Source organism: Pholcus phalangioides, unplaced genomic scaffold, assembly GCF_987345545.1.
Source record: "Pholcus phalangioides strain wild (caught in Gottingen) unplaced genomic scaffold, Ppha-v1.0 ptg000002l_1, whole genome shotgun sequence".
Lineage (NCBI taxonomy): Eukaryota > Metazoa > Arthropoda > Arachnida > Araneae > Pholcidae > Pholcus > Pholcus phalangioides.
Genome location: NW_028301595.1, coordinates 11,620,820 through 11,644,534, shown reverse-complemented (window position 1 = coordinate 11,644,534; position 23,715 = coordinate 11,620,820). Strand labels below are relative to the sequence as shown.

General features: G+C 35.3%; 1 protein-coding gene across 6 annotated transcripts in view; it reads left to right on the top strand.

Moving 5' to 3' along the window:
• Nucleotides 1–1,484: 1,484 nt before the first annotated feature.
• The window catches only part of LOC149089415 (dachshund homolog 1-like), a 205,868-nt gene continuing 183,637 nt past the window's right edge, over nucleotides 1,485–23,715 (top strand). For 2 of the 6 annotated variants that reach the window (XM_089238342.1, XM_089238339.1), the window contains exons 1-2: nucleotides 1,485–2,736; nucleotides 22,038–22,124. In XM_089238342.1, coding sequence (XP_089094468.1) covers nucleotides 1,985–2,736; nucleotides 22,038–22,124 — 839 coding nt within the window. In that variant the 5' untranslated portion in view covers nucleotides 1,485–1,984. The remainder of the gene's footprint in view (nucleotides 2,737–22,037; nucleotides 22,125–23,715) is intronic. The other 4 variants (XM_089238337.1, XM_089238335.1, XM_089238352.1 and 1 more) reach the window with 3 other exon arrangements.

Genomic DNA, 23,715 nt, shown 5'->3' with positions numbered 1-23,715 from the left:
CAATTGTGTTACAATTTACTACCTCCGGGGGTAAGCTATTCCATTTATTAACAACCCTATTAGAGAAAAATTCCCTGCGACGCCATAACCTTGCATTGTCCCTCACCAATCGATACTGGTGTCCCCTTGTAAAAGCAGTCGATTGGCGGTGTACTAACAGTTCATGGTCCATCCTATCTATCCCATTGAAAATTTTGAACACTTCGATCATATCTCCTCGACACCTGCGTTCATCCAATGTAAACATATTCAAAAAATTAAGTCTCTCTTCATAACTCAAGCCCTGTGTGCCAATAAGGACACGCGTAACTCTTCTCTGCACCCCTTCAACCAAGTCTATGTCCCTCTGTAGGTATATCGTACGTAACGTGTAATAAAACAATTAATACCCATCCTTGGGTCACCTAGCTCGTTGGAACTTATTCTCATGTGCTAAAATTGATCTAACTTCTTTACTTTGGAACTATATAATTTATAGTGCTATAATATAGTAAATATATATAGAAGAACCTGTGAAAAATCCTGGCTTGGGGGCCCAACGAAAACCCCAGCCTAGGGTTCATGACCCCTTCAGTCTTTGTCAAGTCCTTTTAAAATTGAAACTATTTTGCCATTTGTAAGAAAAATAAAATAAATTGCGTTCGTGTGGTGGAAAACCAGAAAGAGTGAGATCTTCAAAAAAAGGAGTTTTAATGAATTCCAGCAAATCGTATTATCCGGAACCTCAAATTTTTGAGACCCTACTGTATTGCAGAAAAAAAAAAAGAGGCAAAAAAAGTTAAACGAAATGGAGGAAGCTGAAAGATTGAGAAAATAAATTGATATAATGTGTTTTTTGACCATGTATTTGCCTCATATATTCGAATATACAGGCTAACAGACCATAGAAAGTTGAAATTTTCATGATAAGAAAAAGGAGTTTATAATTATTTCTTTTTCTATACAGTGATAAAGATGCAACATCATTGTTCGTTTGTTTTAGAAAGATATTTTCCTTCTAATTAAGACTGAAATTTTGTGTTTTGCATAACTCCCATCCCAATTCCAGAATGATCTCCATCTGTTGCACAAAATTCATCTATATATTTTTCTCCAAGGAATATTTTTTTTTTCGATGTTTCTTTGGATACGATCTCTTCAGATTACTAAAGAAAATATTTCGAGACAGAGAATGAGACGAGATAAGAGAGAGAGAGAGAGAGAGAGAGAGAAAAAAAATAATTCTCAAGAAAAAAACGAAAATTTTAGTTCGAGGAGAAAATATTGGGGAAAAAGAGGCACAAAAAAATAATAATAAAATAAAATGGAAGTAAGAGAGGAAAACAAATACAAAAGAAATAAGTTTCAGTATTGGATCACGTCCTACAAGCGTTAAAACTCCACCTACCTGTAACGTGATTGGACGAGAACTGAACTTGAAGTAGGCGGAGCCAGACCCAACTACCGCCTGATGTTTGGCATCCGGTGCGCGCTGGGGTCCCCCCACAACAGAGTCGCAATCGCGAAAGGCACAGGCAGCGCAACCATCCCCCTTTTCACGACCGCAAACATCGCGAAACCCCACATTGCCGCTAGTATCGCTATAATCCAAAGCTGTTCTGTTGAGAGAGAGAGAGAGAGAACCACGTGATGTTTACACCTATCAAAAACAATACCAAAGAAGTCACTGTTATTTCCCAGTGTTGAAAACGGGAGGAAGGGCCGTTCCGTTTCTTCTCCGCTTGTTGTTGTGGTGGTGTGTTTGTCGGATGTCATGAGCATTGTTGGAGGAGGACCAGAGAAGTAATAATATATACGTACTGATATGATTGGACTTTGTAATTTTTTTTCTTGGAATGCTGACCGATGAAGTGATTGAATGTCGTTGTGTTGTGGGGCTGCTGCTGCTTCCTCCTGTTTTTTACTTTTTTTTGATGTAGTCGTGATTCACGTACATTGAGTTTTTTGGTGAAATTCAATCGCTGTTTTGGTGAAAGACGTAGTTATGGAAGTCGGGCCTGGTATATCGGCGAGTTCTCCTGCTGCTATTACTTCGCCGCGTTCGCTCCAGACGCCACCGAACTTGGACAATATGACTTTGACGAATGAGAACAATTCGATCAACGGACCGTCTATGGGCCCCGTGGGAATGGGAAGCCCCAAGTTGAGCGCTGGCCACATGCAGAATATGAGTTCCCCGGGATCCAGTGCCGGCAGGAGTTCGTCGGTCAGTCCGCCGGGACCAGCTCTGTCCCTGGTCAGTAAGTCTTCGTACCACACGAGTCAGAGCCACAGTCACTTACAGGCGGCCGTCAACGGCGTGACCACTAGTCAACTGAGCAGGACATGTCCACCGGGTGTTTTGACCAGTCATCCCTCACACCAGTTGCATCCGCCGCCGCTTGCGTACCATCGGGCGATGCACCCTTCGTCGCCGCCCGGCATCGCCGCCGACATGACCACCAACGACTGCCGGCTCATCGACTACAGGGGTGCCAAAGTCGCCGCTTTCCTGGTCAGCGGCGAGTACCTGCTCTGCCTGCCGCAGGCTTTCGAGTTATTTCTGAAGCACCTGGTCGGAGGGCTGCATACTGTATACACAAAGTTGAAACGGCTGGACATCACCCCGATCGTATGTAACGTGGAGCAAGTGAGAATCCTGCGTGGGCTCGGCGCGATTCAACCCGGTGTTAACAGGTGTAAGCTGCTGTCCTGCAAGGACTTCGACGCCCTCTACAAAGACTGCACAACCGCGAGGTAAGATTATTATTATTTTCTTGATAATTTTCAAATTATAATAATTGCTAAATAAGACTAACAAATAATACACTTTTAACCTCATCAATAATTTGGTCCCGATGACCAACAATAATTTACCATAAAAAGACCCAGTGGTAATTTAGGATAAAATGACTCAATGATAATAGGGATGAAATGACCAGTGGCGTCGGAGTCGGGGGTGCTGTGGGTGCTTGGGTACCCACGAAAATTTGTGAAGTTGGTTGGTTGGAGCACCCACGAAAATTTGTGAAGTTGGTTGGTTGGAGCACCCACGAAAATTTGTGAAGTTGGTTGGTTGGAGCACCCACGAAAATTTGTCAAGTTGGTTGGTTGGAGCACCCACGAAAATTTGTCAAGTTGGTTGGTTGGAGCACCCACGAAAATTTGTCAAGTTGGTATGAGCACACCCCATAATTGATTCAGAATTTCATTTTTCCTTCAAGAAACTCAAGACGAGCACCCACTGGTTCGAAACACTTCCGACGCCAATGGAAATGGCACAATGCTAATTGCGATCAATCCACAAAACGATGAACGGTATTGTCACCGCAATGGTGTACCCATTGTCGTTTTTTCCCCCCGAAATACAGTACAAACATCAGTTATTGCCGAACTTCTCAAGATCGCGTCACCCTTAAGAATTTAAAGTATCTCACGGCTCCCCACCCCCCTAACCGATCACTATGAAACTCATGATACCACGGCCGACCATTTTGGAATCACAGCTCTGAAATGTCATTGATTATGCTACTCTGGACGTGATAATTTCTCAAGCTCGCGGCACCCCCAACCAGGACCCGATTTAGGCTTGATGGGTCCTAAGGCTATCGAAAATAATGGGACCCGTTGCATGCCCAACATCAGCTGTCTTATGTCAACGACAAGTTTTTGTGTTGAATATATGATGTATGGTAATTTATGGACCAAAAAAGTATCTGGAAATACAGTACAAAATATGAATTCTGAATATTTGTAATGTGAGGCAACAAAATTCTGAACTTTCTACTTCAATGTGTTAAAATTTGATATTTGAGCGATTTCTCCAAAAAAATAAATGTTTCAGATTTTTGAGGCCCTCTGCAGGCTTCGGGGCCCCCAGGCTGCAGCCTGTCAAGCCTATAGGGAAATCCGGCACTGCCCCGTAACCAATCGCAAGGAAACCCAGGGGGCCGCGGAGGACCCATTTGGCATCACTGACCTAAAATATGATTGATTAAACTACTTTCGCGACGTGGTAAGTCAGATTCCCCCATTTTTCGGTGTTAGATTCCGACTCCGTGGAATCATCTTTTAATGATCTTTGAAGTTGGCTCCCGCCTTTGGTTCCCTCGTGTTGAGAATCAATGCAATTTTAATAACGTGGCGATCGGATGAATCCTTTTCCCCTCTCATCTTTATGAAGCACGTGAGCCAACCGAGGGGAGAGGAAAATGGTGGAAAAATCAAAGTACACCCTTGGGAACGAAGGGAGAGCAATCTCCGTGCATAGACTCGGCAATTGCACAAGATCATGCTTTTTTCTTTATTATTACACGCGTAGAAGAATTGTGAGAGTGAGAGAGAAATCATTATACTCACGAACAGTTCCCCTAACCAAGTCATTTCAGATACTAATTCGGAGTAATTATTACGGTAATTGATAACTGATCCACGGAAGCTGTTCTGGAAATTGAAATCCGTGGAAACTTTATTGTTGAAAATTAACTATTGACTGCTAAGAGACTAATCATTTTTACATGATTGATTCCATAATGAATAAAAGATGTAGAAATTCCTCCAATAGTATAAAATTATAAGACAATAAGTATCTAAATTGATAAATTCGTGTTAAAATATGAGTATGTTAGTTATATAACATGTTATAGTTTTCTAATTAACTTTAATAACTCTCGTGATATCGTTCGCTTTCAGTGTCCACGATGCAACATCAGTCAGGGACTGTTTCTCGTAAGTTCGGCTCTGAGCAAATATGAGTTTTTGGGGGCTCTTTATATGTAGTCTTCTTTCAGGCAGAGGCGTTTGCAAGGGAAAGGGACCCGTGAGCTGTTCCTGGAAATATATAAACAAAAAGAAGCCAATTTTGTGGCCCGTTATCATTTGTGGGCCCGCGCCCCGTTTTCCAATGTGGGAAACAGGCCCTGCTATCAATCATAATCAAATTTTTCAACCCACGGTTCTGATCAATGATTATCATTGAGATTCCACTTCGAAAAATGTCTAAATACAACGTTGAAAACGACTCACAGTCGAACCTCGATAAGGCGAACTCGTTTAATACGAATTGACTGTTTTATTGTTAAAAAACAATTCACTGTTTTTACATTATTATATGCTCAATATTATTCTGTAAAGGGGTCCGTGGCCTTCATCTTATTGGCGAAGGAGATCCAGTCGTCTTATTGACGCAAGGGATCCATGTAACACAAATGATTAAGAACCCTAGATCTATACTCATCATCAGAGCAGAGCAGCACCAGTATGGAATATATTTTTGAACTCAAAATCAACATGATACCAAAATGCCATTAAATGCAATTTGTATGAAGTATTTAGTAAAAGGGTTCAAAAAATATTTTGCTAGCATGAAATTGAAGATAAGTACATCGCACACTCTTGGATATTGCTTGCGAGCAACACAGATGGAAGATACATTTCCGTATACTTTCAATTTAGTTAGTTTTTCCACAGTTTTATGCGTTTAACAGTCTATATAAGCAAAGTACCCCGTAAGTACGCGTGAAACTAATGCAGGCCCGTCTTAAGAGCATTATGGACCCCTGAGCTCAGTATTTTTCTCAGAATATACCGAGGCTAGAAATACCTTCCTACTTGTTTGCATGCTTTACTCTCGAAAATATTAACCTGATCCCATTTTCATGAGTCCCCCCCCCCCCCCCCCCGGGCCGTGCTCGGGTGGTCCTATGCGTAAAGATGAGAGGGAATTGAATAGTATGTGAAACTACTTACTTTTAATTCTGAAGCTGTTTATTAGGAGTGTTAAGTTGGAATTCCTCAGTATTGAAATATTTCATTTCAGTCCAACCCCTTTTTAAGGGCTAATTTTTGTTTATCAAATTCCTATTATGCCGGTTAACTAGCAATTCGGTTAGTGCGGATTGTTTTCTGTGTTCCTCTAACTTCATCCTAAAATATAATCTTGACTTATCTACAGAGAAATACCAATCAAAAGGGCTTTCAAATTCTCGAGAGAATCGGGATTATGAATATTTCAAAGAATTTTATTCGATTTTATTTAACCTTTTCACCGACGTTGACGAGATATCTCGTCGTTCTGAAAAGCCTTTTATTTAAAAAATTACAAGCTCAGGCATATTATGAAGCTGATTTCGTAATGGAACACATTTTCATATCTCAAGAAAGCCTACTGAATGAATCTTTTTTAATAGTATTTTACGGGGATCTTATCCAGTGATTTCGTCCATGCTGGTTATATAAAAAGTTGATACACGATCTTGACAACTGAAATATTAGTAACATCACCGATATTTCTTAAGAAACCTCCCGAACAACAGGAGGCACCTCTAGTTTCAAGAACCATCAAATAATTAGACGGCAATCATCAATTACACCTACCACTAATCACCGCAGATTCATAACAGAATTAATACCCTCAAATCAGAAAAAAAAAATCCATCATATTCCAACATGATATTAACTATTTAATTAACGCACCAACAGGTACATACACACATACAAGAAAAAATTTCCAATTTTTTTTTTTTTTCTTCTATACATTCAACAAACCGCAGAGAATTTAGACTTCACATTATTGCCTCCAGCAGCAGCGGTTTGACTCACCGAGCTGAAATCTCATACATATGCATAATTATCTCATTACCAAATGAGGAGGAGAGAGAGAGAGAGAAAAAAAAGAATATATCCCCAAGTATTGGAAAATCTTTTTCCTCTCGTTTTATTTTCCATCTCCTTTTCTATTTGTTGGGGGGTTTTTAACTGTACCTAGTCGCAGTAATAAATGTAGGGGGGAGAGAGTAAAAAATGAAAAAAAAAATGAGAAAGTCTCCTATACGTAGTATATACACACAACACCCCAATTCCAACCCATGTTTCACCTCCGAGGTCTTCATCTGTCAGATAAACCTGACAGAATATGAAAGAAATTAATGTCTTTTCGATTCTGTCTGAAAGCCGAGAACCTTTTTCGTAGGGGATGGAAAAAAAAAACACATTTTTTTTTTTTGCAAAAAAAAAAAGAATTTATACGTAGTTTGTTCAGGAAGGGGTTTTTTCCTGGTTCTAGATTAACACGCGATTTTTGTATGACTCATTTCCCTATATATTATTATTATTCTTTCTACTTTCCCCTGGAAAAGTCTGAAAAAGGGGGGGGATTTTTTTTTTAATTTAAATTTTTGATTCAGAGAATTATTCGGTTCAGTTGGCGTGAAGCTCATGAAATATGTGAGGAGAGAAATCTTGAAGATATTGAAATTGTATTTATCCAGTTGTGTGCTTCACGGAACGTCTTTAAAAAAAAAGTGCATTGTTCCGTTTACTTTAAAATTCAAGTGAAATGTGGAAAGTTATCAAGATAAAGAGGGAAAATTTGTATTTTTGTAGAAATATAATTTTTTTTCCAAAAAAACACGTCGAAAAAGTTTTTGCGTATCCGTATTATGAAGTACCGAAAAAATTTACTCCGTAAAAATTGAATAAACAATTACTGACAGATCAGTGATTGAAATTCACAGGTTTTGCCGGTTTCACGTGATAAAATATCGGTCTCGTAAAATTTCAGGAGTTAAAAAAAGTGACAGAAGTTAAGAATTTCCATCCATTTCCTACAGAATACGTTTTTTTTTATGGTGTAATTAGAAAAAAAAAGCGCAAATTTTATTCATTGGAATATTTTGAAAATTTTATTGATTTAATTAAGTTGGTATGATTAATGAATGCACAGAAGGTAAGAAGTCCATCAGTTAACATACAAGAAATAGCAATATTTTTGGATTTCAAAATATATCCATGAAAACCCCAAGAACGAAAATTAATTTACCAGTTACCAATTATTTTCTATGGATAATTTCAATCCATCTCATTGTACTTCAAATTATTTTCCAGTGCATTCCGAATTTTAATATTTTAAGAAAGGGATGAGAAGTATTCCGTTATTTAACTATATTTAAGAAAAAAATTGAATAGGATGAAGTATTTAATTAAACTAATATTAAATTATCTGAAGTTTGATTGAGCATAAATATTCAAATTCTTTGTTTCCCCAAAAATAAAAAATACATATATATATATATATATATATATATATATATATATATATATATATATATATATAATCTCTCTCTTTCTCTCACTTTAGAAAGTTTCAACCATCACAGAAAAAAATTCCCTCTTTTTGCTGATAATTTTCCATATTCAACTTGAATTTTAAAATGAAACCAATAACTTTTATTTCTTTTGGACACTTTTTGTGCAACACTCCGTATATAAAGCCTAGCATGTCTAGCCTAATTTAATGAAGGGAGAAATTTTTTTTAAATTTTAAAAGTCCGAACTAAATATAAAAATTTTAATTTAATCCGAATGTCCAATTGAAAATTTTAGACAAAAAACCTAGTACCTTTAAATTTTTTTTTCAGTTCTGATTTCTTCGTATTGGCTATTTAATTTTAAGTGAAGTATTTTCCGATTTTGTAACCATGTTTAAAAGTACCTATATCACATATTAGATATTATATATTACATATTGCATATTTAGTGGATCCCGCTTATAACATTATTTAAAAAACTGTCGCGATGAAACGTTGTAAGCGGGAAAACGTTTTAAACGGGAAACCTCAATCACGGAAATAAATCGTATTAGCCTAAGAGGGAAAACGTTCTTAGCGGGATCGTTATGAACGGAATCCACTGTAAATTATTTATTGGTGTAAAATTAGAAAAGAGTGAAAAAAAAACAATATTTTTTTAACTGCGTGTAAATTTATAAAAAGTTAAGAAGAAGCTAATAAGAGAGATAGTAAGAAAAAACAATGAAAGAGATAATAAGAAAAAATTCCATTTTATATTGTTTTATTAACTTGAAAAAAAATTAATTAAGGTTTCTTTCAATGAATTCTCGAGAAAAAAATTTAAAAAATGAATAGATCTCACAAAATTTATTAAATTTTTAGAGGAATTTTTGAAACTCTTCTTGAAGGAATTCTAAAAAAAATTTAAAAAATTCTTTAAAAGATTAAAACTCGAGACAAATTTATAACAGAATTTAAATTATTTGTATAAGAACTTATTTACCAAATTAAAAAGAAATTATTAAAATATAATAATTTTCTTCCAATAAATTTCAAAAGTAAAATTATAATATTCCAATATTTTCAGATATTATAAATGAACCCAGAGATAATTATAATAATACCAGTCGTTAAAATCCATACCTAAAATTATTGTAATGAAACATAAATTTGGTAGGAAATGTATTTTGAAATATCGAAATACACACGTATAAATAATTTATTTTCTAGAAATATTCGAAATAAAACACAACTTTTCTCATTTATTCAGCCATCACAAAAATCTCTCTTTAAAAAATTCAAAATCTATTTAAATATTTAAAGAAAAACATACATGTTTTAAACTTTAAAAATTGGCAAAAAAAATATATTTTGAAGTTGGAAAAAAAAAATCCAAAAAAAGCACAATCCAACTCCCTTGAAATGGGGTAGTGAAAGTACATATACACGGTATATGTATACATATATGCACACGCGCGCGTGTGTATATAGTCAGAATCGGAGGGGAGATTTTCCAGAATATATGAAATGCTAAAGGGAGATTCAAGATCAGAATAGGGAGGAAGAGCGAGGAGAAAAAAAACGAGAAATTTGAAGTACCAAGTACTGTACCATGGGTTCCCTATACCTCCGACATGAGAAAGTACCAGGGAGAGAGGCTGTCAAAAGAAGGGTGAATGGGTAACAGAGACAGAGAGAGAGATTGTCTCGGTTAGTACGCACTGCACATCGCAGTACCCTCGCGTTGTCACTCGTGTATTAAACAGTACAAACGTATATGAGGTGTTGGACAAGCTGAAATTGGAGGGAGAGTGAGATCAAGAGAAAGAAAAAGAGAGAGTCGGAGAACAATGCGGTATTAAAAGCGGTGAACATATAACTGCGTGGGAAGGGTACGGCTGTGCTTGGATACCTTTCCTTTCCCTCTTATGCCTTTTTTTTATGATCCTGATTCAATCCTGTTGTGATACCAGGAATTCTTTCTGAGTCATCCTCGGGTAAAAACCAATCCAAATCATTCTTTGTCCTCCCTCTCAATCTGTATAACTCATATATACCGTCTCTCTCTCTCTCTCTCCCCTGAAACAAAAGAATTAGATTTCGAATGGTTTTGCTGCTAGGGACTTTATGTCAATCGAGTACAGTAATACCCTGATTATCCGAGGCAAGGTCTGTTTTTCGAATGGGCAAACGGGTCACGTGTTCAGGGCCCACGAATTTTCGGGTCCATTCGGATTCCGAAATTGACATCCTTCGGTATTTGAATTTTTTACAAAAATATTGCCAAATATTTTTCATTTTCAATCGTATTGGGAAAGGTAGGGGCGAACCCTCCACGACCTTCTACCCCTTCATACGCCTCTGCCTCAAAGCATGATGTACATAAAAGGTCCAAAATTTCACGTTTGTCCATTACCAGAACTTACGAGGAACAGGCCCTGATTCCAGGTATTTTCACAAAGTGATTTCGAAAAATTGGTTGCAGTAAAATGCGAAACGCCTTGCGTCGCGATTGACTGGAAAGGCCGCAACTAGATGCTCGGTAAGCCGGGGCGAGCACGAATTTTGACGCCACCTTTGCAATGTTGAAGGAAACGTTAAAGGGTGACATTTGCGTCTCCCTCTGGGCCGGCACCCGCAGCATCACATCCCACCTGCTCCCCCCCCCCCCTAGTTGCGATTCTGCTGACTGGTCCATAGAATGTCTTCGCCAGTGTTAGCCAAAATAGTGAGTGATATCGCCCTTCGTAGGAGGTGATAGAAACTACAGCTAAAACGTGGCGTCTCATGGATTGGCTTACCTTAAGGAGGGGCGATAGATTTTTTTTTTTTTTTTTTTGCCAGAGAAGGGGCATGACGAGACAAATGTGTTGTATGATTCTTGATTCGAACATCTTAAAACTCTTGCTCACGAGCACCATAACATGGCACTTAGTGACATGCTAATGTTTACAGGTGACAGTCTTTGCCCCCTTAAGACTTACCCGGTTACGGCCCGGTGTCTTCGTGATAAAGAGATTTGGTACTACGATTTCCAAGAGTAAGTACTCGAAACGGTAGTCATGTATGTCCAGCTAGGTGGAAACCCCCAGATTATCACTTTCCCGGTGGACCACAGTGTTACTGTGAAGACTCTTGCTCTCCCCTGAAGCATTTTGACTGCTCGATGACAAGAAACATTGAAAGACTGCGAGATATTTATTGCATGGAATTTTATTGAACTTAAAAATATAGAGCTGTGATTTCTTGCAATAGTTTGTGACGGCATTTGACTCCTCCGTGGTTTAGATTGCCATCGAAGCGCCTTGAGATTAGGCTGGAATGCGTGTATATTTGATATTTCATTTGTCATTCTCAAGGATGCCGCAAATATAAGGAAGTGTCGGAATTTCCGCCGTATAACCTGTGTAGCTTTTATTTTCAATGGCTCTTTCTCTCTCTCTAACGACCGTTTTTTTTTTACAAGTTTTACAGAAATTCCATCCGTTGTGATTGACAAGAGTTGCGTAAATGAACAGCATTATCTAGGGATTCGGAGTACAGTAGGACCCCGAGTGTCTGAGCTAATGTGGACCAGACATATCCCAGATAAGCCGGTCTTTACGTAATTTTGGTATTGAAAAAAATAAAGCCATGAGAGTGATGAAAATTGCGTTTGCACTAAAGCTATTTTTAACCCCCTCAGCGGCATTGACGAGATATCTCGTCTTTTTAAATGCCCCTTATTTTAGTATTGACGGGACTAGATGTTATGTAAAGGTAATTTCTCTCATTAGAACACTTTTGCCTATACCCGCTTAATTTGCAGTTTATGAAAACCACAAGAGAGAAAGCCTGCCTCTTTAAAATAGATATGACATTTTACGAGAGGGTTTATTGATTTTTTCATAATTTTACTTTCTACTATTTCGCGAAAAGGGGTTAATTACTGGATAGCTCAATAAAGCGATCAAATGAAGCAAAAATGTTCGAAAAGAAATATGAGTAAACAGTTGATTTTACAAAATTTCGGGGATCACACACGGTGCAACGAAAAAATAGTATTTCAATGTCTACTGTCATCGAGCACTCTCAAATACATCAGGGGAGCACCATCGTGCTCTCGAGCAATAGACTTAAGATATTTGTCTAATCAAGAGATTGTTAAAAAGTTTTTTTTATAATTGACCTCCTTCTAAGTAAAAATAAATTCTTATCATGCCCTTGCTAAAAGCCAATTGCAAGCTCTCGTGTTGTATCTGTAGCTACTATCGCTCTCCTCCTCCGATATGTTCCAGTGTCTTTCCCAAAGGGTGATATCACCCTTTTCACAAGAAACACTCGTTCAGCCTTCCAACCCGTGGAACGATTTTAAACACTGTGGCAATCTCTAAACGAGTTTGCCGCAATGTTCAGAGGTGTTTAGCAGTGGTCTGCAGTGGTGTCTGCACCTAATTTTTAAAATGAATTTAAAATGAATTTATGAAAAGTATCTCGGATAACGCGAATAATCGGGATCATGCTATGGATTTGTTTTACCCTTTTGCAGCATAGTAGAAATCACTAAATCCCCTTTAAAATGTCATACTCTTTTTTTATGGAGGAGGCTTTCTCTCGATTTAGCAGGTTCAAAGTAATAAGGGAGATGGGAAATTGTATTCCATTGAGAAATCAGCTTTACAAAATATCTGGGTTTTTCATTACTCAGGTAAACAGTTTTTCGGAAGACGCGATATCTCGTCAATGTCGGTGAGTTGATATACAATATCACTGGACTAGGAAAAAATAGCAAGCATTTATTTAATTGGATAACAACGAAATTCTGCCTATCTTAAAAAATAGAATTTGAGACATTCATTTCCCATAACACCTGAACCCATAATTTGCAATAACTGTCATGTTTAATATAAATTCATGAATTCACGATAGAACTTATTAAAAATATCATTATATGCATATAAAATTGCAATTGACTGTCAATTTAGATTAAAATATTTTGATTATAATCATATACAAAATTTAAAAAAAAATACCTGTTTCAAAATACTTCAACAGCCTCAAAAACTTATTTGAAATTGACCGAAATCTCAAGGATATCTTCGATGATAATTTCCGAAAAGCAAGAAAATTTTCCAATGAAAATTTACAACAAAATAACCAAAAAAAAAAAATAAACATTGAATACAACAAGAGGTTTGAAAATAAGCAGCGCATTTACTAAGATATCGAAATACAGGAGTTTTTTTTTTCAATAATGTATTTTCCATTTGCAGACATACAGTCGAACAGACACTCTGATGTTCCTCAAGCAAAAATTGATTCCGATAATTTTGCGGCATTGATTTCAATGTAAGCGGAAGGTTGCAAAAAATACAATAAAAAGCACGATGTAAAATAAAAACAATACGATAGGGGGCAATAATCTGCAATAGGAAGGAAAAATAAAAATAAAAACCTGGAAAATCGCTTAATATGTTTCCCAATAAAACATGGGTAGCGTTTTTCCTGTCGATTTCGAACCACGTTAAGTGCATTCAACGACACACACTCATCATTTCCCTTCTCAACTAATTTCTTAGTTGTGGGGGAGAAGGCGAATTTTTTTTTTTTTTTGGCTCCCTATTTGGATAACACCACACCCTTCAACATTCAACAATTTAAATAAGAAAATAAAAGATCAAGAAGTAGGAGTCCGTGTGTTTTCCCGTGATTTGTCTCCGGGAATCGATCCTGTTGCTCCCGTCTGAGTCATTCGATAGGAATTACGGATTCCGTCTCGTCTTGTTTCCACGATGGGTGTATAATTCGATTCTGTTGATTTAGCTTGTTCCGAAGATCGTTGTAGTTGTCACCGACGGGTGTTCTGTAAATCTTTATCATAAGTTGTACAGAATTTTGAATTTGAAGAGTTCTGCGGGATAGACTCGAACAAAAATATTCAGAAGTTCCTGGAAGGAAATGACTATTTAGACCATCAAATAAGTGTTTTCGAAAGTGGTTGTAGTATTTCCCAATATAGGAAAAGCAGCCTTGTTGATATATTGGGGGGCAACCTGTTGAATTGGAGAGAATTGTGGTTGCAGGATAGGTCACTGCGGGTGAACCGGGAACTTTTCGATTCGAAAGGCGTAGAGTCCCTAAAAGTCCCATACTTTTTTCAATTTTTATCGTCAAAATCGATTTAGAAACTTATGGGATCGTTAGTGATTAACACTTGAATTCATAGGTGTTCAACCTATGATTTAACATCAACCGGCCATCTTTACGCATGGTCCAATGACCATGCATTAAGATGGCCATGGTTCCCATGAACAGCTCTGCTGATTTTCTGAAAATAGTCACACCTTTTCCGACCATATTTCATTTCTTCACAACTGATATTTTTTACAGCTCTCTGTGGCGCCCGTGGCCACACGAGTTTTGATTTTTACCCGCGACTACCGTAGGTTGAGAATTGCTGATCTAGCACAGGGGCTCTCAACCTTTTTTAGCCCATTTTTTACCCATTTTTAGCCTTTTGGACTGTATTTTATTCTCGAGGATCCCTCATCTTACTAATGTCCTTCTAGCCTCACGCAGGACCTAGATCCTATCTATTTATCGGACTGAATTTGTTCAAAACTAAATTTATAATGAACAAACATTTTATTATAATAAAATCTCTGTAACCCCAGGGCCAGGCACGGATCCGAAAAGAAAGATTATCATCCTTCCCAAGAGACTAATTATATGAGAAATATAGTTCTGTGTAAAATATGGGAAAATAAAACTAACCTACATTATAAATGGCCAACACCTACCCTGGGCTAGAGTTCAGTGCATTTTTTTCTTATGGGGGTTCTATGCATGGCCGTCTTACCATCATGGGTCCTCAAGAAAAGTGATGTTCCGGTGTCCTATACTTAGCTGAACGCCACCCTAACAGCTTACATATTAACACTCGGAAATCATAGTACTAGATCTCATCATTTAGGCTCTCTATGGACACGAGGACTCCCAAACCATGCCGACATACGTTAAGATGGCCCTTTTTTAACTTTGACAACTCTGCTGGGTTCTGAAAATAGTCACATTATTTTAACACGTTTTCTTGAAAACTTCAATTCTTCACATCTGTGGCCCCATTTCAGCACTTGTCGTGGCTCTCTCCATTCATCCCATTTTCACCCGTGGTCCCTTAGATTATTCCAGGACCGCGGAGAAAGACACATGTGGCCCCAGGGCCACTGATCTAGCACTTATCTATTAGGCATAGGCAAATTACCACATTTACTCATTCACTTACATAAGGAAACAAACATGACAAACATGTTGCATGGAGCCCCCCCGAAGTTGAATCTGGGAGCCCCTAGAACTCACTATGGCATCAATTGTCGTCATTGTCACAATTTTTATTTAGTCCTGTAGAACATTTCCTCCCATGCATTCGAAATTACTCGACGCATACACACACAAACCATTCAGAAAATATTCTACTGTAGTAACTGCCATGGTACAAAAATTATTCAAAAAGGGATCAGAAGTTAATTCCCAATGACATCCAACAACAAAAGAAAAGCAATAACAAAAAAACTTGGAAATTATAAAAACAATAAATACTCGGGTGATACTTCATTGAACATCCGGGAACTACTCGAAACTCAAGTACTCGGGGCGCCCGAATCGAAAAAGACTCCATAAAGCAGCTGTTGAGAAAACACGAAAGAAAAGAAATAACATTAAAAAAAAAAGAAGAGCTATATAAATTACATATCATTGCTAAAAAAGACAAGGGGGAAAAAATAATAATAAATCTTACAAACACATTGAATGGGGACTCGTTGGGGCATTACAACTGAATTACGATTTGTTTTCCTAACCATTTAGTCAGTGTACTATTTGAACTGGACTTGTAAAGAAGCACAAGCAATTCTTCTTACACTCCTTTCTTTGTTTCTTTATATATATATATATATATATAAAAAATCAAAACAAACACAAACACGGATTTCTTTTGTCAGTGATTTACAATTGCACAGAAAAAAAAAAACAAGTCCTTAACGAGCTTTCCTCGCTTTCTCTGATGAGGAAAAGTCGAAAATACTCACGGTATATGGAGTTGAAAATGGGACTTATAGCTGATATGAATGATAATAATAAGAAGAAAAAAAATGTAATTCATTGGAACACCCTTTCTTTTAAGTACCGAACCGAAAGAAATATTATAATAAATTTTTTTTCCCGCGTTTAAAAAATTAAAACAAAAAAAAAAAATCTGTATGAAAAAAACTTAGAGATCCCATTCCGAATGACGAATGAGGCGAAAATTTTTATATTCTATTTCCGACCGGCCAAGCGTTAAGCAACGAAGGGGAAAAAAAAATCCAAAAAAAATAAATAAATAAAATAAAAATCGTGTAAGTAGAAAATTTCATTATTTTATAGAACTGTCAGAAGAAAGTAAGCCTGAGCAAATACAGGATATGTGCTTTGAATACCAAGGAACGCAATTAATAATGATTAACATTCCTTCGCCTTGTATCCCTTTTACCTCCCGACTCTACATACATCGTCTCTCTCGTAATACTCTTTCACTTTTATATTCGGGGTGTGCGATGGTGTAAGAAATAAAATAAAATAGGAGAGAAGGGGGTCTTTTCATACACCCCAACTAACACAATTTCCCCCTATTTTTTCCTAAAAAAAAATAATACAAAAATTCATTTGAGATAGGGTGTGTATTGGGATGGGGGGAGAGGAAAAATTATCGAGATAGATGGAAGAATTAAGGAAAACAGAAGAAAAACCAAAGAGACAAGTAAAAAGAGGCGAGTGTGGGAAAAAATAATAATACAAAAATAAAATCATATATATATTTAAGGAAAAAATAGCGTTTCGAAAATGAATAAGACAACATGAAGTGAGAAAGAACAAAGCATTAAGAAAAGTGGGAGAAAGAATGGAAAAAAAAAAATGTAATAAAATATGTAAAAAAAAAGAGGAACCATTTCCAATGAAATGAAATGAAATAAAAGCAGAAATTCGAGAGAGAGAAAAAAAAAATTGAAATAAAAGAGGAAAAGGAAGGAAATGAAAATGAAGTTGGAAATTAAATGAGATAGCGGAGGCAAAATAAAAATAAAACAATATAAAAAGTAAAATATTATTCCCCTTAAAAACTCTCTAAATTATTCCGGAATTCTTAAAGGAATTTCATATGTTTTATTTCTGTTTTTGTGTGGAGAAATATATAAAGGAGGGGGGGAAAAGGGAACCGAGACGTGATTTTCGTTGGTTTGATTATAATTGAAATAGCACGTGTGTGGATACGGAAAAGAATCGCTTTCTTTTCATATACAAGAAATGAGGGGAAATTTGTGGATTATATATATATATACATATATTGTGATGTATGAAATTTGAAAGTTGTTTTTATTAAATAAACTGACATCGTTTTTTTCTTAAGGGAAAATTTTCTAGAAAGTTTGAGAAAGTTTCTGACAATTTCATTTAAAACGAAAGTTGGTTTCTCTTCAGTTTTTAGGTTTTAGCAATAGAAAATTGATTTTTAATACAATAATTGTATTAAAAATCAAATTATTGTCATTAATTGGATTATTGTGTCAGTTATTACGTTATAATATGATATATTCGTAAAAATATGTATTAATGATTAACGTTTTGAACTTCATTTCATTACATTATTTACATGAATTAACGAATGTGTTAGGCCATTTTTGTGAGATATTCTAATCATTACGCATTTGATTATTTGTTAAATTAAATAATCCATTCATATTATATGAACTTGCAATTTTAATGTACTATTATTTAATTCGATTCATAAATCTACAAATGAACTTCAAATTTAAATATATAAATGAAAATGAAAATTTGTTTTAAATTTTATGGCAAAGGATTTTTAGACAAAGGAATGATCATCTTGCAAGAGATAATGATTCATAAATATATTCATAAAATATTTATTAATGATCGAATTACTTTTTTAAATTTTATTATTTTTACTACATTATTTGCGTTAATTGAGGAATATGTTAGGCAATTTTTGTGGCATTCATTCTAATCATTATGTACTTGATTATTTGTAATATACTATTTGTATATATTTGTATAAATAATTAAACCAATTATTTATTATATGAGTTTTCTGTTTTAATGTGTTATTTAGTTGATTCATAAACATACAAAATGAGTTTTAAATTTGAATATACAATCATGGTTAAAATTTGTTTTAAATTTTATATGTATGAATAATCATTTATAAAATTTTAGTTTGATGAAAACTGAAATCAATCTGTCCAGACGAATTATTTTGCAATAATATGAGCTGGATGCCCCATTGTTGCAGCGATTATCTTGGGAGATAACTAGTTATATTATAGATAATATTCATTAATATATTCATAAAAATATTTATTAATGAATCAATTATTTTTTAAAATTTCATAATTTTTACTATATTATTTACATAAATTGAGGAATATGTTTGTTTGTTTTAGTGTAACGTTTCTCAACCTTTCTTAACCCAAGGATCAGTCTGAAACAATGTCTGAAACAACTCGACGGCCCACCTTTGTCTCGTATTACGGGACATTCCTGTATTGTTCCGAATTTTTTATACATTTGCCCCGTTTTTCAGTGATGCATATTTGAATTTGTAATGCTTACTAAAATCGTGAATAAACAACGTTTTCGTAACTTAATATGGTAATTATAACTGTAAGTACGTACAAGTGTTCATCTTAAATATTTGTCAGGTTTAACGATTGTTTTTGTAAATTTTTTAGTGATTTGAATCGCTAAAATTGAGGATTTTACCGACTCATGGCAACGTTATCGATGACACAGGCGGCATCCCATATTCTACCATATTTCCAGGGGATCAAGTTCCTCTTGTTTTTCCTGAATGAAATATGGTCATCTAGTCATTTGAATGTTTTTTTTTTTGTTTCGTCAAATATATTTTTTTCTGCGATTTTTACCAGCCTTTTATTTTCTCCCACCCTTCACCCATTTTAGCAGTAATTACCAAATTTGTCGTAAATTGCATTTTTTGGCTACAATTATTGATATGCCGTATTTAGGATCGTAATTTCCCGCGTTTTGCTTGATGCGGTATGGTGAAACTAAGTATGAAAGTACAATTCTTATTTGCTCCTATATGTATATTACTAATATTAATTCCAATTATCGAATTAAGTTAAAATCGAATTATCAAGTCTGCCTGTAGACCACTTCTGGTCCACATGTTGAGAAATACTGTTTTAGTGAAATCCATGTTATGCACTTGGATATTGATTGTATTCAACTCTATTATTAAAAATATAAATTTTCAATTTTTATGCACGAGTATCATTATTTACTTTGATTTATATATCTACGATTGTGTTTTAAATTTGAATATATAAATGGCAATTATGATTAGTTTCTAATTATGAATAATCATTTATGAATTTTTATCAAACTTTTAATCAATCTGTCTGAAAAAATATATATTTTTGTAACAATTTATGAGCTGGATGCCTTTGTTGGAATGATTATCTTACAATATGACCAGAAACTATTAAAATTCTATTGCAAAATAAATTTCCGAATTCGTGATAATAATTTTTTTTTTTCGTCTTTTTATGGTGATTCCATATTTTTAATTACTTCCGCCTGTTGATTAGTGGGAATCAGAAATATTATTCTAGGAGAATTTCACACTCATTCCGATAGATTTACTGATAAGTATTCGATGCCAATTTCCGAAAAGGACAAGACCTCTCATTTCATCATCTCGTAAGCGGAAATGATTCCCGGAATGTACGAGGCCTGGAATTTCTTTTTCCGGCGGAAATGTCAAGACAGATGAGGTCTTATTACTTACTCAACTCATTCGACGAATTGTTGGGAAGTATTCGATAATGACGATGATGATTATCATCACGTAATGCTCAAATCATACATCGAATAATTGAAAATCACGCAAACTTAAGATTTCTCTCAAACGGTATTTTCAGATTTAGCATGAGTTATAAGAATTTCCATTTCTCTCGAGCATGTTATTTATTATTATTTTTCTTCTTATTATTTTTTCTCTATAGCTTCTGTCTATATCAGTATCATCTTGTAACTGTACAAGGTGCAAATTTAAGTACGTTTCAGCTCGAATAATTCATGAACCGTTGGTTAAAGAAACATAATTACAATTGGAAAAAGTATTCAAATAACGTGCTCATATTAGATGTCATTTATCTTACTAGGGCCCGTATAATGAATTGAGCTACAAAGTTAAATATTTTATACAGTCCGTCGTCCTCTGTCTTCTAATTTGGAAGTTGTTGCTCTGTCTCTCCTAAGCCTAGCAAAAAAAGTTCTATGTTTCTAACTGCAATATTAGCTCAGATATTTGAGTTCAAAAATCGCTGAGAGGGGGAAAATCAGCATATTAAGGCTATGTTTCTCAACCTTCTTCCACAGATGACCCCTTAAAAACATTTTTTCCCCGCCGTGACCTCCCTCCATTCTTGGCTTACCCAAGGGCCCCATTCTCATCCAGGAACGGGAACTTTCTACTTACTGAAGCAGTTTTTACTTTTTTTCAAGAAATTAACATTGCAATAAAAAAAATTATGAATAAGGCGCTGCAGGGTTCACAATTTTCCTGGTTTTATGCAGGGCCATCTCAAAATCGTCTGCTCCCGGGTAAAGGTATACTCAAAAGGGAAGCTCTATATACTTGGATGCAAGTAACAGCTTCTTTTCTCGAAAATCTCGTCTAAGACCTCTTCCCGAGCCAAGCTTAGATGGGCCTAGACATTAAGATGACCAGTTATGCTGGATTCTGAAAGTAGTCACACAATTTCTTCCCATATTTCACTTAAAAGCGCCATTTCTTCCCAATTACATTTAAATTTTCTTTTAAAGTCTCTCATGGGTCCTTCAATCACTTCTCATGTCTCTCCTTTCATTTGGCTTTCATCCGTGACCCCACTTAGAATATTCCTAGACCACAAGGAAGCCATGTGATGCCAGGTTAAGAAACATTGTATTAAAAGACATACTTGAAAAAAAGGCGGGAACTCGATTCTTAAAATTTGAAATTTTTAACCTTTTCCGCGGCATAGTAGAAATCGCCAATCCCTTCAGCTCTCCGTAAAACGAAGTATAGGCTATCTTCCTATTATCTACTTTCAAATTAAGGCAATAAAGGGAAAAGCGTTCCATTAAGAAATCATATTTACAAAAACATCTGGGCTTGTTCATGTTAATATAAGAGGCTTCCAAGAAGGCGAGATATCTCGTCATTCCCGATGAGAGGGTTTGAACTTTTATAAATTCCGAAATTCTCCTTCAACTTTCAACTTCTCAGCTAATATCGATCTTAGAAACAAGTCATGTTTTGGTTGGGCTCAGTAAAGGCAGAACTAGAACTTTTTAATTGTAACTTAGATGGAGAGAGGGGTACTGTATAAAAAATTAAACTAAAAAAAAAAAATTAGTTTTTTAGTTAAAATTAAATACATATACGGTCCTTGTAAGATAAATGGGCAAAGGAACAAGTTATTTGAATATTGTAAAGTATATGTTTCCATAGCCAACTGTTCATGAGTTATTTCAGCTGAAACGGACTTGAATTTTCACCTTATTCTATTTTAAAAAAAATTTCTTTGCACGTGTACTTCATAATTTCTGTGCTTCGCTTTCATGGAAATTGAAAGGAAAGTACAAAATATGTATATGAAGCAAAAAAGCTATCTCTATTTTTTTTTTTAAGTTTAAAGAAGCCTAGTTTTGCATCGGTTTACGGATATACAGCGTCCGGCAATGTGTGGTTCCGTATTTACCGAGTTGCCGGACGCTGCATTCTGTCAACCAATGGGATTCTCTCAGCTTCTTTATTTTTCTCTTTATTTTTTCTGATTTTCATTTTCTAAAAAATTTTTTCCTTTTTGTTTTTTCTTTGCCTGCCGCTAAACTCATCTGCTGCTTTTTTTTGGTTTTTTTTCCTCTCTTTGTTTCTTCTAGACGGTGTTTTAGCGCCGGAAGAGACCTACCACCGCATCATGAGTTGGCCGCCGCAGCAGCCACCAGCTTATACGGGCCAATAGATAGGTACGATTAAAGTTAAAACAAAAAAAAAACCTCATATGACCAAAAAAATTAAAAAAAAAAATCATAAGAAATTATGAAGAATTATTTATGATTTTTACGAAATATATATTCTAATTATCATTTCTGCATGCTTTTTAAATTTTTCTATTTATGATATGAATGCATTTAATGTTCAGTTTTTTTTCAGTTGCCATCTTTTTTTTAAATGTTTCAGTTTTGCATGTTTCTATATTTCCAGTATTATATATGCTCAATATTACAGTATCAATGAATTCTTACAAAATTATCTACATCACTTACATGAAATTAAACAGTCTTAGAGGACAGCTATATCCAAGTGTAGAAATCACTATTTCAAGAAATATTGCATGAATTGTTTTATATATTTTTCTCATTTGAATACCATCATGGAAATATATGATTCGATTATCTCGCATAGCGTTCGTTGTAGTGATAATTTAGATAATCATGGAGAATGATCGAGAACAGTCTTAAACTGATGCTCGTAGACTTCCATCCAAAAAACCATTTTCGGAACACTTTTTAGGTGTGAAAACTGCCCAGTATAGATCTTTTATACGAAGGGTATTAAAATCGACAAAGCCACAGATTTTAACACCTGACTCAATAACTGCAATTGCTAATTACAGTAAATACCAGGTGTCAGACCGACATGGCGACTGAACAAATTGGTACTTTCGCCTAAAATTTTTCGTACGCGGTTACTGAATTTGAATCTGAAAATACCATGAAATTTACAGAATTCATATCTGCTTGCGCAACATGAAATGTGGGGGTGGGGGTCACTATATCCCGGAGAATTCGGAAACATTATTTCTGATCATTCTCTCGGATGAAAAAAATGGTCAGAAATGCTTGGCTCCGAAGAAATTTGACTGGTCCCTAATTTTTTTTCCCCAGTTTGATGACAAGTTTTTATTGTGTGCACACATCAAAACTCATATAATTTATTAAACATACATAAAAAATAAATTTATAAGACTTTTATTATATTTCACATGCTAAAATGAATGTACCGTTGATAAAGTAGTTTCTGAAAAACTAAAAAACGCTGCATTTCTGAAAATAATGAAATTACCTCATATCTAATTATAGTCAGAAACTGATAAAATTCCATGGTAAAACCTGACGATGATCCGTTTGGCGCTTTTCGTTTTAACTCAAAGTTACACGTGGACTTAAGAAGAGATATTCTAAACTAACGTATAAATATACTTAACGAATAGCTTTCATTTATAAATTTTTTTGAAGAAGTATCAGGAAAGAATAGGCTTATAAACGTCGCATTTATCTTAAAATACAGTATTTAAACACGTAAACTGCGCTTCACTTCTTCCAGAATTACGGTACTGCATTTCCCCCTCATATAAACGGGGGGGGGGGTACTTGAGATATTGAAGTTTTTCAAACTACAATATCAACTATAAAATGTAGTTGGTAGAATTTATTGATTGTTTCTTCAAATAACATGGCACATCAATAAAAAAATCATTATTGACGACAACACGGTTATCGGAATGTATACTTACGTTAGTTTTGATCGTTTGTTCTTAGTACCTGCTGGCAATTA